The following is a 17,067-nucleotide window of genomic DNA, read 5'->3' as shown; positions in this document are numbered from 1 at the left end:
ATCCAATACCTCAAATATTGATTCAATCCAATGCCTCAAATATTGATGCAATCTTCCTGGGCCGAGCGCGGCCAACAGGAACGAGAGTAACTGAGCACTAGAGAGCATTGAAAACATGGCGGGCGAAGGAGAACTAGATTTAGAAGTTGAGTTTCCTAAGTTTCTTGCAGACATCTTGGATAAAACGGAAATAATTTTTGAGAATTTTGACTCAGAAGTTGGAATCATGGAAGACCATTTCTTAAAATTCCTGTTGAGGTGCTCGAGGAACTTTGAGGACTAGGATTCATCTGGACAACGATAACAAAGATGATTGGAGTTTGGAGATGGACAATTCACAGAAGATTGACAGAGTATGGCTGAGAAGATATGAGGGGTTTCAACAGCTTACCTGATAAGGAACCGAAATCATTCAAGAGTATGGATATAATTTCATTGCAGGTTTCTTTAAGTCCATTGGGTTACGGGTTCAACGGAGAAGAATAAGAGAAAGGTTAGCAAAATTAGATCCCCAAAATACTGTCTTGAGATGGGGTGCGTAAATTCGCTTTGGCATCTGGATGGACATCACTCTCTGATCCGATGGAAAATACTAATTCGGCTGTATAGACGGATTTTCTCGGAGAATAATGTTTTGAAATGTAGTGCCAACAATAAAGCAGAAACAGTTCTTGAATTGTTTCTGGATGCCGTTAAGAGAGACGGAGAATTTTGGCCTTCGAGAGTACGAGTAGATCATAGTGTTGAAAACGTTGGTGTGTGCGATACAATGGAGCAGGTTAGAAGAGAGGAGAGGGGCAGCTTCACTGCAGGGCCATCAACACAACCAACGAATTGAAAGATTGTGGGGGGATGTTTCCGTTGTGCTTCCCACTTGTACTTTTACACTTTTTGTAGTATGGAATTGTCAGGCATCCTGGACACTGATAATTCAGTGCATCTTTCCACCTTACACTTAGTTTTTCAACCAAGGATAAACCTTGCTTTTTGCCAGTTCACTGAAGCTTTTAACCACCAAAATGTAAGAACAGAAAAAAAACTGGTTGCCATACCAAATGTGGCTTAATCATATGATGCAGCCTGAAAACCCCCTTTCAAATGGAAAGTCATATGATTTTGAATACTATGGTGATGATCCTGATGGTCCAACTCCATTGGACAGTGATAACAATGTTCTAGTTGAAGAAATTGACCTGGGACAACATGATTCAGTGCAGTCATTTGTATTGGAAAGGCTAGATCCCTTAAGATAATCAAGTCAAATGGGAGTAGACATCTTCCAAGAGGCTCTAGAACTAGTGACAGTTAAACTTGGGCAACTGACAATTGCATAATACTACATGTGTGTGGGCTGGGTAAAGGAGATTATGGCCCTTAAAGTATTTTTGCAACTCAATTTACAACAGAAAATCTCACCCTGTATCAAGTAAATTATTTTCTCATCTTCGTTTTCATTGATATACAAAACTCAGAAACTGCTTGAATTACAGAATGCCTAACCGTTCTAGCAACACAACTAAACTGAAGAGAAATCAGAGCATTTGATAACTGCCATGTGCACTACTCTGCCTTGTAGATTTTTCAGGTGCTTATCAAAACAGATGTTAAAATGATAAGTTAATAATGATGGTGAATTTTAAGCTCAGTAATGAAATGTGAAGGTGAATTAATCAACATGACACGAGCGTGGGACAAAGAAAAATTCTGAGTCCCCGACAGGAATCGAACCCATGACCTCCCAAACACCGGGCAGGCGCTCTATCCACTGAGCTACGAGAACTCATGGAGAGCAAGGTCATTTAACTGAGTTAAAATGTTGCAAGGTTAATTTGTTATCTTATTTTCAAAAGTACCCAGGACACAAGACTAACCTCTTGGTGCACTGGCGTAATGGCTACTAACAGGACTCATGTCACTAGCCAAAACTAACTTTGCACCAGCCAGCCTTTTTCATACACAGCTTCACTGACTTTTTTATAAGAGTGGTCAATCTTGGACATTTCTTGTTGCATCTAAAGTGTTAATAATAATCACTAAGAAAATTTCACTCCCACAAACACGAATCCTGCTTTTCTTGAATATGCTTATGTTCAATCTCTGATGTACTTTTATCAGTGTTACCATTTTCTTTTATCTCCCTTTAATAGTTAAATATTTATCATATGCTTATTAAGGCAATTATTTCCATGAAATCCACTCATAGTTTCCCTGTTTTCATTAGTTTCTATTCTCTTCAGTTTTACTTTGTCAGGATAATTCTCAATTTTGTTTTCATCCAGTAGACCAATACTCCATTCCATCATGATTGTCACAATGGCTAGTGAAAGTGCAAAATCTACTATTCAAAACTGAAATGTTTGGCTAGTTGGCAGTAGTGTTAGCCTTGAGCCTTGGGTACCCAATAATATTCACAACAAATTGGTGCCATGTTTGTCATAGAATATCAAGAAAAACATCGTTTTTAGGAAAGAAGTACCACATGTGGGTTAAATAATGCAAAACATGAGACAACAACATTGAAAAACTTAAAACACATTCCAATGTTCAATGATTGCTGTCTTGTGAAATGTAAAGGTTCTTATTTCAAAAATAACTTAAGGCCAGGTTTACACAAGCAGTTTTTGTGAGAAACATGTTTGACTGTGCACACGGCACAGCAAAAATTTTGTTTACATTTCAAAGTTTGGTGTGCCAGTAATGATTGGACAGCAGAAATATGCACAATACCAAAGACCAATGTGGTAGCAAAATTTGCCACAGTTTATGTTATTTGCCACAAAAAGCTAGCACACACAGTTTTTAATAAAAAAATATGTTTGTCACATAAAAAGTGGTTAACTTACATCTACAAAAGCGGCAGTAATGGAATCTAAATTTTCCGTGTCCCTTGTGTCTCGGTTGTAGCAATGTCTCATTTACCTAAGCAGACTAATGGTTTGATCAAGAACTTCGGCGTGCACTTTCTGCAACTTCTGAGTCAAAATTCTCAAAAATTATTTCCGTTTTATCCAAGATATCTGCAAGAAACTTAGGAAACTCAACTTCTAAATCTAGTTCTCCTTCGCCCGCCATGTTTTCAGTGCTCTCTAGTGCTCAGTTACTCTCGTTCCTTTTGGCCGCGCTCGGCCCAGGAAGATTGCATCAATATTTGAGGCATTGGATTGAATCAATATTTCAGGTATTGGATTGCATCAATATTCGAGGTATTGGATTGAATCAATATTCCAGGTATTGGATTGAATAAATATTTTAGGTATTGGATTGAATCAATATTTTAGGTATTGGATTGAATCAATATTTTAGGTATTGGATTGAATCAATATTTTAGGTATTGGATTGAATCAATATTTTAGGTATTGGATTGAATCGTGAAAATTAAAAGATTGAATTGAACCAAAAATTTTATTTACCATTGGATTGAATGCCTTTTTCTATCTTTAAATAAAACCGTTATTTAAAGGATTAAACATATGTTGCAAGGATTAAATTTTGCTACAAACGGCTTGCCATAGCCAGAGGTCTGGGGAAGGAAAAGGATGAGAAATGAAGTCGCAGTGTAGCGAGTTGATAGACGATTCATCACCTTTTCCTCGGGTTAAGACCCTGCCGGCTAAAAGTTAGAGGCGTCTCTGAGGACTAGAATGGTTAAATGTATTAGTGGCAATGACTATGATCTAGGTTAGAGTCTGTTTCTTGTTACAATGTAAATTGCCACGACAACACAGGAACGCGACAGTGACATGATGGAGTCCAAACTGCGATTCGACCTGGTTGGGTTTCGTCAGCACGGGGCAACAGCATAAAATAGAGCAACCAGCAAGAAGGTCAATTGTCTACTAAATGCACACGGGAATGACCCTTGCATACGGCTGGCGCGCCTGAAATTTGAATTGACCAATCAGGATTCAGCAGGGGGAAAAAACTCTACTGTCCTGACGTCAATGTAAGTTAAAACAGGAAAAGCATTGACCTCAGGCAACTTTTAATAATAATTAATTAATACTTTTCTCACTGGAGATGGCATTACTCACGAAAGGGGATATACAATTTCCAAAACCATATCAGATTATAAAAGTGAAAACTATGTAACTGAGTTTGTGGGTCGCCGGCGTCTAGCACAAAATTGCGACCAAAACTATCGCTCTTCGCTTGGAAAAGATCTTGCCAAGCGTAATACATCCTTGTCAGTCCGGCTACGTAAAGGGTAGATTCATTGGAGAAAGTATCAGACTAATAGCAGACACAATGAACTTCACTAAAATTAAAAATATACTAGGTATAGCTGTTTTCTTAGATTTCGAGAAAGCTTTTGATTCAATTGAATGGGACTTTATCCAAAAATGCCTTGAGTCTTTCAACTTTGGACCAAATCTCCGGCAATGGATCAGCGTGTTCTACAAAGACATCTCTAGTTGTGTCATTAACAATGGCGTTGCCTCTAAACACTTCTACTTAGAACGAGGTGTCCGTCAGGGTTGCCCCCTTTCGGGCATACTCTGTTATCGCTATGGAGCTTCTTGCCCAAAGTATAAAACGGTCAAAAGACATCAAGGGCATACATATCCAGGGAAATGAAGAGGTCAAGCTCACACAGTATGCTGACGACACAACTGCCCTTCTTGCTGATGTCCAGTCAGTTTCTAATTTATTTGACTTACTCTCACTGTTTGAAAAGTGCTCTGGCCTAGAAATTAATCAGGCAAAATCAGAAATGCTATGGCTTGGCTCCATGCGCCATGGGAAAGACGCAATTTGCAACCTCCAAATCGGCGATGATCCCGTTTACGCGCTCGGTGTGCATTTTACCTATAATATTGAATTGTCTCATAAGAAAAATTTCTTTGAAAAATTAGGATCCCTAAAGAAAACCTTAAGTGTCTGGTCCCGAAGAGACTTATCTATATACGGTAGAATAAATACTGTTAAAACGTTAGCCCTCTCCAAACTTGTATTCATCTCCAGTGTTATGGAGACTCCAAAAAACTTTACAACAGAGGTCAATAAAATAGTGTTCGATTTTATCTGGAAGCAAAAACCCGCCAAAATAAAAAAGACAACCCTCATCAAGAAGAAATCGGATGGCGGTCTTGGCATGAAAGATTTTGTACTTTTCGATAAGGCTTTGAAACTAACTTGGGTAAAACGGCTGTGCTCAGACTCAGATGCACCGTGGAAGTATATTCCAAAATCGTTTCTCTCTACTGTCGGCGGTACTGAGATCTTTCAATGTAATTATGACTACAACTTTCTTGATCTTAATGGCCATCTTCCTAAATTTTACAAACAAATTATTCATCATTGGCAAGAAATCGTGTCTACGACACCTCACAGCAAGACCGAGATGCTGTCTCAGACAATCTGGAACAACAAATTCATTACGATTGACAAAAAAATGGTATATCTACCTCATTGGCACCGAGCAGGTATAAAGCAAATTTCAGACCTTTTTGACGAGCGTGAAAATTGCTTCCTGCCTTTCCTTTCCTTGCGCAAAAAATACACGCTAAATTGCAACTTTTTACAATATTATAGTCTTTTATCTGCGATCCCTCAAAGTTGGAAGAAGCTCCTTCACATTAATTCTGGCGACTCTACTACACCCCCGCCGCCAATCTGTACTATAACGTGCAAGAGGTTATACGACAAACTGTTAACCTTAGAAAATCTTCCTCCTCCCACTTCAGAAAAAAAACTCTTATCATACGGCATCGCAAAAGAGAATCTAAATAAAATTTATCTTCTGCCTTTCACAGCCACAAACGAAGTTAAATTGGCAATGTTTCAGCACAAAATTATACACAACATTTTAGCCACGAACAGTATATTATACAAAATGAACAAGGTTGCCTCCCCATCCTGCCCTTTCTGTCCCTCTGATAGTCAAAACATACGTCATTTGTTTGTTAGCTGTCCGCAAGCGTCTTCCTTTTGGTGTAAGTTCCAAAGTTCGTATTCTACCGTAAGTAACGCGAGTTTACTTCTTTCCGAGCCAGAGGTATTATTTGGAATTACTCGTCCTTGTACTCACCGTTTGACCCTCAACCACCTCATAATACTAGGCAAATACTTTCTTTATATCAACACTCTAAATAATACTATGTTCGTTTTCAGCGACTTCATCTCATTAGTGCAGGATAAAATCGAGATAGAAAGATATATTGCTGCCACGTTGAATGGCGAAAGGGAATTTCAACAGAAGTGGAAATTCCTTCTCACCATTTAAGGCGTTTCCCTTAGTAATTAGTTGCAAGGTCTTTGTTTCCCTTTTTTTTGTTTGTTTTGTTGTTGTTATTGTTGTTCTTTTTTCTATAATTAAGTAATTACGTTGTATTGTAACTCCTTAAGTAACGTAATGTGTAAGTCATAATAAGCAATTAATGTGTATTGTAAGTAAGTAACGTAATACCAAGTATTGTAAATAGGTGTTTTTTTTATGTATTGTAAGTGACGTTTGTAAGACAGTAAAAGCATTAGAAATAATAATAATAATAATGATGATGATGATGATGATGATGATAATAACAATAATGTAGTGTATTGTAAGTAGGTTAGTTATTGTTGTGAGTAGAGTAAGGCAATGTTAGTAATTATGTGTTTAGCAATAAATAAATAAATAAATAAAAAACTATGTAACTGATTTTGTGTCTCCAAGCTTCCAATTTGGCGCCAAAAATGGGTCGCCGGCGTCAAGCATGGCAACTCGCTCGTAGTCCGTCGAGTGTCGCCAGGTAGGATAATAGTTGTGTTATTTTGAACAAAATATGCTGTTCCTCGTCAAATTAAACCCGGAATTCTCAAGTTAAAGATTAGAAGAGACCAAAGCAAGTTTAGCATTGCCTTTATTTTTGTTAGCTTCGAAGAAAAAAGGCTATTATCGTGTCGTTTCGGTAGGACAGCTAATTTTGGTTGCCGCTCGTACTGCGGGCGTAGCCGCCGTATGCAAGGATACAATGAAATTCAAATCTAAATGTTTACGATCATCGCGTGACTCTCAACAATTCAAGATAATTGTCAAGTTTTATTATTTTATTAACTACATCTTTGGATTCTATTGTACTTTTCTTTTAACGTTTTTAGGCTCAACAATTTTTAGCTACTGTAGTTTTAAGGTTTTTTTAGGTTTTTTCGTTCTTAATCGAGCCAGCCTGAATACCTACTGAGGGCGAGGTTGCCTCCTGGTTTAAAAAAAAAATTATTACTTATTATTATGATGAATACAACTACCATGGTACCCTGCAGGGGCGTGTCATAGAGGGAATTGGCTATTTTAACAAGAGTATGAATTCGACTGCCTTATAGTTAGCTGATAGGCCATATTCTTATTCGCGGTATTGGACTGGAACTAGCTTGCAACTGAGGCTACTGTGGGGAGTCTTTTCAAATGCAAATGACATCAATCTCTTTTTAATGATATTCCCCCGCATGAGCCTCAGTTGCAAGCTAGTCCCAGTCCATTACCGAGAGTACAAATATGTCCTATTGCAAGTTTTGTCAGTTTAATGGTAACGTGAAGTAAACTAACTTTTCTTTGTGATGATGATATCACTTATAAAATTAGCTTAAAACCATATCAACATCAGCTTTGATTCGCAATTTCCCGACTTTGAGTGATAAAATCTGAGCCCAGCTACATAGCAAACAGAAAAAACTATGTTTTCGGCAGTTTTTCTTTTTTCTTTTTGTTTTGTTTTTGTTTTTTTTTTTAATCAACAAATTTTCAGAAACGGATTTCACTAAAAAAGTTAACGTTAAAAAGCAACGACGTTTCGACCGCTCGACGGTCGAAACGTCGTTGCTTTTTAACGTTAACTTTTTTAGTGACATTTGTTTTTTTACCACGTATTTTTCCTTTCCACCCAGATTTTCCTTTATCGTTCTGACTTGATACAGGTTGCTGTTACAATCTTTTCTAATTTTCTTCCGCTTTGCTTCTCAACAACTTCTTTGGATGTTTCTTGGCTTTCTACACTGTTTTGAAGTTTCATCAATTCGATTTTAAAGCCGGCCCATAAAGCGCAAATCTAAATCACCCATACCACCGTTTCACTGACTTTCTTTAATAACGTCTTCAACGCGATGCAAATATCGTACACTCTGTTTTTTAAAGCCAAAAGCGTGCCTCAAAAATCTGACCCTCGAGTTCTCATGTTCAAAGACTAGTATCAAAATACTCACGTGTTCAAACACTGGTACCTAAATACTGTGTAAGAACAAGGCGTGCTGGGTTATGGAGTGGCCACGTACTGAAACAATGGGTAACTGGAAAAACTATAACAAGGACTTCATAAATATGTGCATACTGAAGACTACATGAATAAATAAGTATGTTTGTACACGAATGAATAAGTAAAAACAGTGTTCTTTGTTCCCCTGAAGAGTAGGAGTCTCAGAATCGGAGAGTTAAATTGTTCTTACACTCTTGTGGGCTTTCTACAACCACGTTAAATGAAGATTACAAATCAAGAAAATAGCTTTGTCGGGTGGCGTCTGCCAATAATCGTTGAACAAATCTTCGCTATCATGTCGTACTTTGTCTAATTTGGCATCAGGCTCCAAGCATTTGAGAACTCGCAGAAGATATTCTTCAACGTTTAAGCCTGTGAGGAACCATTTTCAGTAGAGTTCGGGGTCGCTGAATCAGTCTTTAGTAGAGTTACGCGAGAAGGAGCTCCCCAATCTCACACTCTTCATTGTTGTACACATCTCTTGCGCATGCTTTTTTTTTCCATCATGGTAGCAGAGGCATTGACAACTGCACGTAGATCCCGATTTTTTTTACACTTGAGGGGGCCTGTACCTTCCTAAGTTACGTGAGAAAGAACTTTTGTAAACTGAGTTCCAATTCTTTCACCTTCTCGTTCTTTAAGCGATGCACTGACGATAGAAACTAAAAGGCATAAGTATGGGTTAGTTATTTACACGATAAAAATTCATTAATAAATTCTATTAAGCTTTTTATGAATAACATGCCAATATCAACGGTTTTTTTTTTTAATCGAGTTCACATTTACTGCGACGTATAGCATTTTGCATCTCTGTAACCAGATATGGAGTAAAAAGCAGGTACCAGAGGGGTGGAAGAAAGGTTTGCTGATCAAACTGCCAAAGAAAGGCGATCTGAGCCAGTGTAAGAACTGGCGTGGCATCATGCTTTTGAACATGGCAAGTAAGGTGTTCTGTAGAGTGATCTTGGAGCGTATCAAGACCGCCCTGGATAGAAAACTGCGAGAGGAGCAAGCGGAGTTTCGAGCTGGCCGAAGCTGTATGGACCAAATAGCAACGCTGAGGATTATTGTGGAACAAAGCATTGAGTGGCAGTCCTCCTTGTACATCAACTTTGTAGATTTCGAAAAGGCTTTCGATAACATCAGCAGAGAGGTGTTGTGGAGGTTGCTGCCCCACTACGGGATGCCGGTCAAGATAGTTAACATCATCAGAGCTATTTATGACTTTTTTTCTGCGCAGGTGGTACACAATGTAAAGAAGACCGAACCATTGTACATGAGAACTGCGTCAGACAAGGCTGCCTGCTATCTCCCTTGCTGTTTCTGGTTGCCCTTGATTGGGTGACCAGGACAGCCTTTGCCAGAAGACGGCGTATCCAGTGGTCCTTCACAACATCTTTAGAAGATCTTGATTTCGCAGATTATCTGGCCTTACTGTCGCACGGAGTGCAGGACATGAGAGATAAGACATAGGCCTTAAAGGAGCAAGGTGCAAAGGTAGGCCTGAAGATCAATGCTACAAAGACAAAGATAATGCATATCTGAACCAAACGCAGCGATGGTGTATTCATTGAAGGGGAGAAGGTTGTGGAAGTGGACGAATTCACGTACCTCGGGAGCATTGTTAGTAAGAAGGAAGGTACTGACGAGGACATCCAGGCACGCATTGGGAAGGCAACGCAGGTATTTGCGATGTTGAGGCCAATATGGCGGTCTATGGCGCTAACAAATAAGACCAAGTTGAGAGTCTTTGGGTCAAACGTGAAAGCTGTGCTTCTGTACGGCTCTGAAATTTGGCGGCTGACCAGGGGATTGAAGCAGAAGCTGCAAGTGTTCATCAATAAGAGCCTGAGGAACATCCTGCGCATTTGGTGGCCTAGACGAATACGCAGCGAGGAGCTCTGGAGTCAAGCAGGACAGCCACCGGTAGAGTAGGAGATAAGACAAACAGCTTGGGGTTGGATTGGCCATACGCTGAGGAGACCAGACGGATACATAGCCAAGAGGGCGATAGAGTGGAACCCGCAGGGGAAGCGTAAGAGAGGCAGACCCTAGCACACCTGGAGGCGCACGAGAATGGCAGAGTTGGAGGAGAGACAGCTCACGTGGCAGGAGGTGAAGCGCACTGCTCAAAATAGGGTCAGGTGGCGGGCACTAGTGGACGACCTATTTTCCATCAGGAACGAAGAGGATTGAGTGAGAGATTGATGCATTTTGGCAAATGAAGTTGAGGCTGCTAATTCAACTACACCAGCAAGAACTGTTTCTGGTCCTGGTTTTACAAATATCGATGGCAACATATGAACATTGAAATAATGCTGTGAAGCTAGTTTCGATGTTTTTTATTTCAAGGTTACAAAGTTGTGCATCAATTAAATTCAAGAGATTGGAATGAAAATCAACAGCAACAACCCTGACTACAGGGGACCTACGATTACAAATACGACAACTGGGTGAAATACCTCTTCATGTAAGCGGCGCAATTGTTCCTCTAACTATTCCTTACCTCACTTTTTCTGTCATCAGCAAACGTCGACGAAGCAATACCTGTGTGATACAGCAAGAAAAGAGATGTACTTAGCTGGCGACTGATACATTAGCAAAAATTGCTCGAAATCGAAGCTGCGCAAAACTGTATACCAGTTAACAATGACGCCAGCAAAGGTACGCCTATATAATGTCAGGTCACTTTAGATGTAAATCTTTATCTAAAGAAGCAATCACGGATAGTAGTAGTAGTAGTGGAGGCAGCGTAGAGGAGTGGTTAGGGTGCCGGTCTTGAAATCTGGAGGTCGCGGGTTGAAGTCCCGTTATGACCACCAGCTCGTGCTGTTCTCGGTTGCCCCGAGTTCAACTCCTCGGTCACGCTTATAAAGAGCCAACTGGTCCACCTCTTGCCAGTCGGGATTCTTAACCACGTTATGTTCATTCACATGATATTTGTTTCATCATTTGTTTCCATTGACCCTGAAAAGCCCCATTGGGGGAGCGGTCAAGTAAGATATTTACTTATCTAGTTGTTTGTGTAATTATCTTCTTCTTAGGGACAGCGCAATAATTCAGACACTCTTCCTTGCAAGGAGGTTCTACTGTTCATATTACGAAGCTCATCATAAGCGATGAACCGTAAGAAAACCATTTTTACACAGCTTCCTCAGTGAGGCATGACCCAACTCTGACCTTACCTTCACTTGGCCGAGCTGCACTCTTTTCCAGTCTGCTCTCTGCCATCAAAGGCTTCTTCGTTTGTAAAGAAAAATTTTGTGACAGTGTGCCTCCGTAGTCACCCGAGAGCTCTTTCCGGGACATTGGTAACGAAGAATTGGCAGAATTCTGTGCAACTGAATCATTCAAAGGATCGTTTTCACACACCAAACTTGCTTTGTCGATCCTTTGGCTCCTTCTAACAGAGATACCTATCATTTCTTGGTCCATTTCAACTTTAGCAACTCGTGTCGGTTGCCTTATGTCCTGAACCGGCCGTGAGATTTGTTGATCCACTGGGGCGATGTCTTGAAACTGAAGAGGTAAACTGGTATTTATTTTACCGTTGTCACGGCAAGGGAGCTCCATTTCTAGTTTAACCGGTTTTGCATAAAATGTGTCGTCAATTAGCGAGTCAAGGGATCGCCTCGATCGAACAGTTGCCACCTTCCTGTCATTCAAGTGTCCATGATATTCACGTGTTGTAGGCTCTAAACTAGCTTTTTCGTTCAATGCAACCAAATGATTTCTCTGAGTTCTAATCAAATCCTTCTCGTCTTCCACTTCTCGTAATCTTCTTCTCAGTTCATCTATTTGTTTGGTAGAGTCTGCAGCTTTTTCCGCCTCGACTTTGTTCCTTAGCAGCTAAATATGGTACAGATATCAATTGTTCAGTGTTCTATTTATAACAACTAAGATCAATACATGCAGATTTAAAATGTGTCATGAATTGACAAGGTCATCAATTTACCTGAGGAAAAAAATTCTTTGAGTCGAAGTAGGCAAGGAAGCACAGCCGAACACGTGCTCTGAGTTTGGGTAAGAGCTGACCTCCCATTTATCTCGGTAGTTAATTTGTCAAACGCTAATACCACTTTACAAACTCGAAGAAACCTGGGTCGACTCTCATCTCGCAGTTACTTGTGGGACTGTTACACTGAGCAAAAAACAAAAGACCAGAAGGTGTATTGTCCCCAAAAACGATCCCACAAGTCACTGAGAGATAAGACTTAACCCGGATTCTTCTCGTTTCTAAAGTAGCCAATGAGGCTGGGCCAAGTTACACCTACATTACACTATACCATTCTACCAAGCTGTTAGTTGTTCATATGCTATGGTTCATCGGCAGATTGTGACCCTTTGAAACATTACAATCGTCTTACCTTTAAACGAAAATCCTGCACACTGGAATCTTTTCGCGAAATAACCTAAACAAACAACAAAAAAAGAAAACCATTAGCTGCGTAACAATGATCAAAGCACTTTAAATATTTTAACTCGCCTTGCGGATTTTCAAACCTATATTATTAAGACAATTATGTTGGTTCATCCAGATAAATATTCCTAAGGCTATGTCTTTGTCTACTCATATGTGTCGAGGGGATTTCATCACTCTGTACCTCTTCCAGGTTTTTCAGTTTGCTCTTCAGTCCTTCAAGCGACGCTTCTGCTTTTTGCCTCTCCTCGTCCAAAACCTCTGCACGAGTTGACATTTGTTGTCTAATCTGAGCCTGAACAGAACAGAAAAGAGTAAACTTCCAGTCATACTGATAAAGATTTTATAAACTGTTCCGCTCCATATCACATTTGGATGATACAAGCTACAGCAGCAATATCACTTACTCTGAGGTATGTCTGATGCTGCTGAAATTTCTCTTCCTTCTCTTTTATTAGCGCTTCCTCCTTCTGAAAAATAAAGAGAATAATTGTTGCCGCGAGTTTTAAAACACTAAGAGCGTGAAAAACTAGTCTAGCTAGTTAGACTAACTAAGACTGAGTCAGAGTGTCTTCTTGAAAACAAGCCGAGCTGTTTAATTAAGATATTTCTTGGGAATTCTAAAACGCATGCAATAACGAAAAACCTAAAGAACAAAGCACAGCTACGTTACCATGGTGGTTACAAGTCTCACCTCTCGTTTGGACGTTTCCGTTTTTTCTTTCTCCGCCATTAATGCCATTGTCTTAACCTGCAATAGAATGGTGATCATATCACGAAAGTGGACTTAAAGCAACTGAAGCTGCGGACTTCACCGACAGTGAACCCGCCGTCATCATATCTTAGAGGTAGATGAAGATCGTTCACATTTCTTTGCTCTGTTTGAGGTTAGCCTCAGATTAGTCACTTTACTAACTTCTTTTCCGAGCTAAAAAGCGAGGTACTTGCGCACAATACTCACTGTGTTAATGGAGTGCTGTAGTTCTATTAACTGGACCTCCATTTCTTCTTTCTTTCCTCGGAGACGTTCAAATTCATCTGATGTTTCATCCTTAGAACTTTCCACTTGCTTCAAGCTCCGAGCCAATTCCTAACAAAATAGGAGGTACATGCGCGTTTATCACTTATAAAAAAAGTTTCGCAGGTTAGCAGGTAATTACTGCACTTTCTCGGGAAGTAGCGTTTGAACTTACTGATTTTATTTGAGTGGTTATTCCTTCAATGTGTTCCTTTAATTCTTTAACATCTTTTGAAAGAGTGTTCTTGAGCTGACTGAGCTAAAAAAAGTAAAATAAAAAGACACATTGAAATGTTTCTCTATGGCTCAGATCTTCGGTGCTAACCTGGTAAAGAGAGGCCCTGTGAAAGTTAAGTGTCCAAAAATACTTGCCTGCGCTTGAAACCGAACTGAATCATCTAAATACGAGAGGGGTTGAGAGAATTCCGAAATCGACCAATGAGAGCGTGTTCATTATCTTAGATATTTTATAAACATGAACAAATTCACGTGTGAGCTTCGTTTCGGTAGAAACTTAAATTTTGATCGCCGTGTGGTGACTGCTACTAGTATAAGTCACTTAAAAGCCAGTTTGTTGTCAAACACTGGCGGCGTTTCATGCAGGCTTACCTCTTGTTTTGTTTGCATATGATTCTGTTTTAGATTGCTTAGTTCTTCGGATAACTTTCTCCCCTTCAAACGATGTTCTTCTGCGTTGTTTAACAATAAGTCTTTTTCCCTGGAATTTCTTTCCTTTTCAGCGTCATACTCCTGAAAAAGCAAACTGCATCATAACCATGATAATCCAAATAACAAGATGTGTAGAAGCTGAGCAGAATCACGATCTATATAGTGAATAGAAACGGCACAGAATGAACACTAAGAAGGCAGACTGACTCTCTTTACCACAACCTCTCAACGTCTCTGATTCATCATAAACAGTGAGAGTCGCTTATTTGACAAACAATTTCTAATCCATACGTGCTAATAACCTACTTAGCCTGTGTCACAGCCGGCTGTTACACAGGCTATAACTTACTATGTGAAGCCTTTCAAGATGCGTCCGATAAACGTCTGATTTTGAGGCCATTTGAATCAAGTGTTCCTGAAAATTGTCTCTTTCCTGGAGAAGAATAAGAAGTGAACAACTGATAGAAAAATCTATTTCTGAAAAGGTTTTTGAAGGATCTTTTTCAAGAATTTCATTTTCACGAGTCTGCACAAGTACCTCTATGAAGAAACGAGAGATACACACACGCTTTGATTTAGCCGTACAAGAGACAAGGCAACGATTTTTTTCATCTTTCTATGCAGCCGGAAAACTTGTCTTCGGGTTTGCTAAGTTGTAGATGGCCGAAAGAAGGTTCAAACTCAGCTAGTACAGAATTCCCAGCTCTTTTTGCCAACAGTTGATAATTTGGGATTTAATTTGTAACAAATTACATAGTGTTTTACCAGACTTGTGTCCCTGATACTTACTGATTTCATGAATTCTCTCAGTTCCTTGACTTCAGTCCTCGCCTCTTGAAGAGCTTTATTCTGTTCCTCGTTTTCGCCCGTGAGTTGTTTTATACTTTGCTGTAACCTGGCAACTAGAAGTCCTGTGGAACAGTCAATTACTGTGGCATTAAGCTTAGAAAACACTTAAATAAAATTAAACATGGAAGTTTTTCAACAAATGGAAGCTTGATCAGCTTGAGCGGAGGCAGTGTGGCCAAGTGGTTAGGACGCCGGACTCGAAATCCGCAGACTGCGGTTCAAATTCCGTTCTGACCACTAGTTGTTGTTATTCATTGCAGACCCGAATTCAGTTCCCCAGCCATGTTTGTCAATAGTCAGTTAGTCAGGCTCTTGAACGCCAGTTGGGAGTTTTAACCATGTTACGTTCCTTTACATTTTTTGTTTCATTGGCCATGAAAGCCTGGCAGCGGTCAATTAGTTTTTAAATGGAAATTTAACATAAGTTTATGATATTCACCATTGTCTTTCTCGTTATTTTTAGGCGTTGAAGACTCTTGGGGTAAACTATCCTTCCCAGAATTCTCTGCGTTGTTATGTTGGTCTTCCGTGCGTGTGTGTTCTATCATTTCTTTCTGTCTCGATTGAGCTTCCACATTTTTCTTGAAAGACAAGATAACATAAGGTTGTGATTCTGTCACCTCTTACACAAACTTTATCAAATACAGTTAAAAGTTATAATCGTTGTTCAACGGATTTTCCGTTCACCAAACGTGACTGTGATTGACTTCACATGATTGTTTTAAACATAAAAGTTGCATTTACTATGAGTCTACTATGACTTGATTGAAACAAAAAGTAGGAGTTCACCAGGCTTTCATCTGTCGCAGATTTTCAGTTAGATTATAAACTTGGTTTTACTGAACATTTTTAGCTGTTGTAAGTAAGTTTTTTTTGATATCCTTTCTTATTGGCGTAGTAATGGACTGACTTTTTTGAACTTTCAAGACAGACATTCTGATCAGTGAAGAAATTTAAAAAAAAACTACTTTTCAAGGGACTTTTAAGCTTCGCTGGGATGTAGTCAGGTATTCCTGTTTTAGAGGTAGTTTACGTATTTAACTATTTATGTTACCTCTTTCGCTGCTTCAAGTTCTTTGGCAGCATCTTCAATTTCTTGATTGGTTTTAGCAAGTGCATTCCTTTTTTCTTCCGTCAGATATAAAACGAAAATAACATTCTCAATATCAATAGAACAGTTAATAGAAAAAAAAACAATCGGCCTGTTTTGTCTTCGTTTCCACACATTATTTTATTCAGGTAAGACCAATTTACCTGTTAACATTTGCTGGAGATCATTTATTTCCTTTGTTACCAAGTCCTTAGTGTCGTTCAAAGCCAGTACTTCCCCTCTGGCAGTTTCCAGCTCGATCGTTACTTGCTTTAGAGCGCTGTTAACCTGACTCAGAGATTCCTCAGATACTTGCATTTCACTCGTAGTTGAAAAAAAAAAAAAAAAAAAAAAAAAGAAGTGTGAGCTGGTAATTTCTCGATCCACACCCAAACAGAGAAACTCAAAAACAAACTACGAATGGGATGATTGGATGAGAGAAACCATCCAGTCACATGGTACAAAATCCCGGCCATACTAGCTGGCAGAAATTGTAGCAGCTTCTAATCGTGAAACAGTCAACTTAGAACCAGTCAAGCTCGGTTCTTCGTTGTTTGGGATATTGTAGAACGTGGCTTGTCATTTAGCATAGCGGTTGTTGAACCACATGATTTCATTGCATGTCCCGGTTAGTGCACGCATCAAGTCTGACCTGATCATTTCTTATTTAACGCCATAGTTCATCTGCCTTTTCACCTTGATAATTATAAGTGAGTGACAATTGAAATTACTGTAGCTAGCCTTATATTTTCTGAAAATTTCACTCCTTTCCCTTAAGACAAGCAAAACAATTGAA

At 39.4% G+C, this 17,067-nt stretch overlaps 1 protein-coding gene and 1 long non-coding RNA gene across 4 annotated transcripts in view; both read right to left on the bottom strand.

The window, feature by feature from the left end:
• Positions 1-888: 888 nt before the first annotated feature.
• On the bottom strand, positions 889-3,255 carry LOC149101589 (uncharacterized). The gene is made up of 2 exons (XR_016202862.1): positions 2,844-3,255; positions 889-2,012 (listed from the first exon to the last, which is right to left on the bottom strand). It is a non-coding gene; the product is annotated as an uncharacterized LOC149101589 (long non-coding RNA).
• Positions 3,256-8,041: 4,786 nt separating this feature from the next.
• LOC110062472 (uncharacterized) overlaps positions 8,042-17,067 on the bottom strand; it is a 38,688-nt gene continuing 29,662 nt past the window's right edge. For 2 of the 3 annotated variants that reach the window (XM_089275757.1, XM_089275759.1), the window contains exons 40-54: positions 16,436-16,593; positions 16,236-16,309; positions 15,621-15,762; positions 15,122-15,243; positions 14,682-14,765; positions 14,273-14,413; positions 13,839-13,922; positions 13,607-13,735; positions 13,340-13,396; positions 13,053-13,115; positions 12,830-12,940; positions 12,593-12,637; positions 11,411-12,074; positions 10,732-10,772; positions 8,042-8,887 (exon numbers count right to left, since the gene is read on the bottom strand). In XM_089275757.1, the coding sequence (XP_089131883.1) occupies positions 8,807-8,887; positions 10,732-10,772; positions 11,411-12,074; positions 12,593-12,637; positions 12,830-12,940; positions 13,053-13,115; positions 13,340-13,396; positions 13,607-13,735; positions 13,839-13,922; positions 14,273-14,413; positions 14,682-14,765; positions 15,122-15,243; positions 15,621-15,762; positions 16,236-16,309; positions 16,436-16,593 (1,996 nt within the window). In that variant the 3' untranslated portion in view covers positions 8,042-8,806. The remainder of the gene's footprint in view (positions 8,888-10,731; positions 10,773-11,410; positions 12,075-12,592; positions 12,638-12,829; positions 12,941-13,052; positions 13,116-13,339; positions 13,397-13,606; positions 13,736-13,838; positions 13,923-14,272; positions 14,414-14,681; positions 14,766-15,121; positions 15,244-15,620; positions 15,763-16,235; positions 16,310-16,435; positions 16,594-17,067) is intronic. The other variant, XM_089275758.1, reaches the window with a different exon arrangement.

This window comes from Orbicella faveolata, unplaced genomic scaffold, assembly GCF_042242905.1.
Source record: "Orbicella faveolata isolate gen_17 unplaced genomic scaffold, um_ofav_v1 contig_37, whole genome shotgun sequence".
NCBI lineage: Eukaryota > Metazoa > Cnidaria > Anthozoa > Scleractinia > Merulinidae > Orbicella > Orbicella faveolata.
The sequence above is the reverse complement of the archived record's forward strand: the minus strand, read 5'-3'. Positions and strand labels throughout refer to the sequence as shown.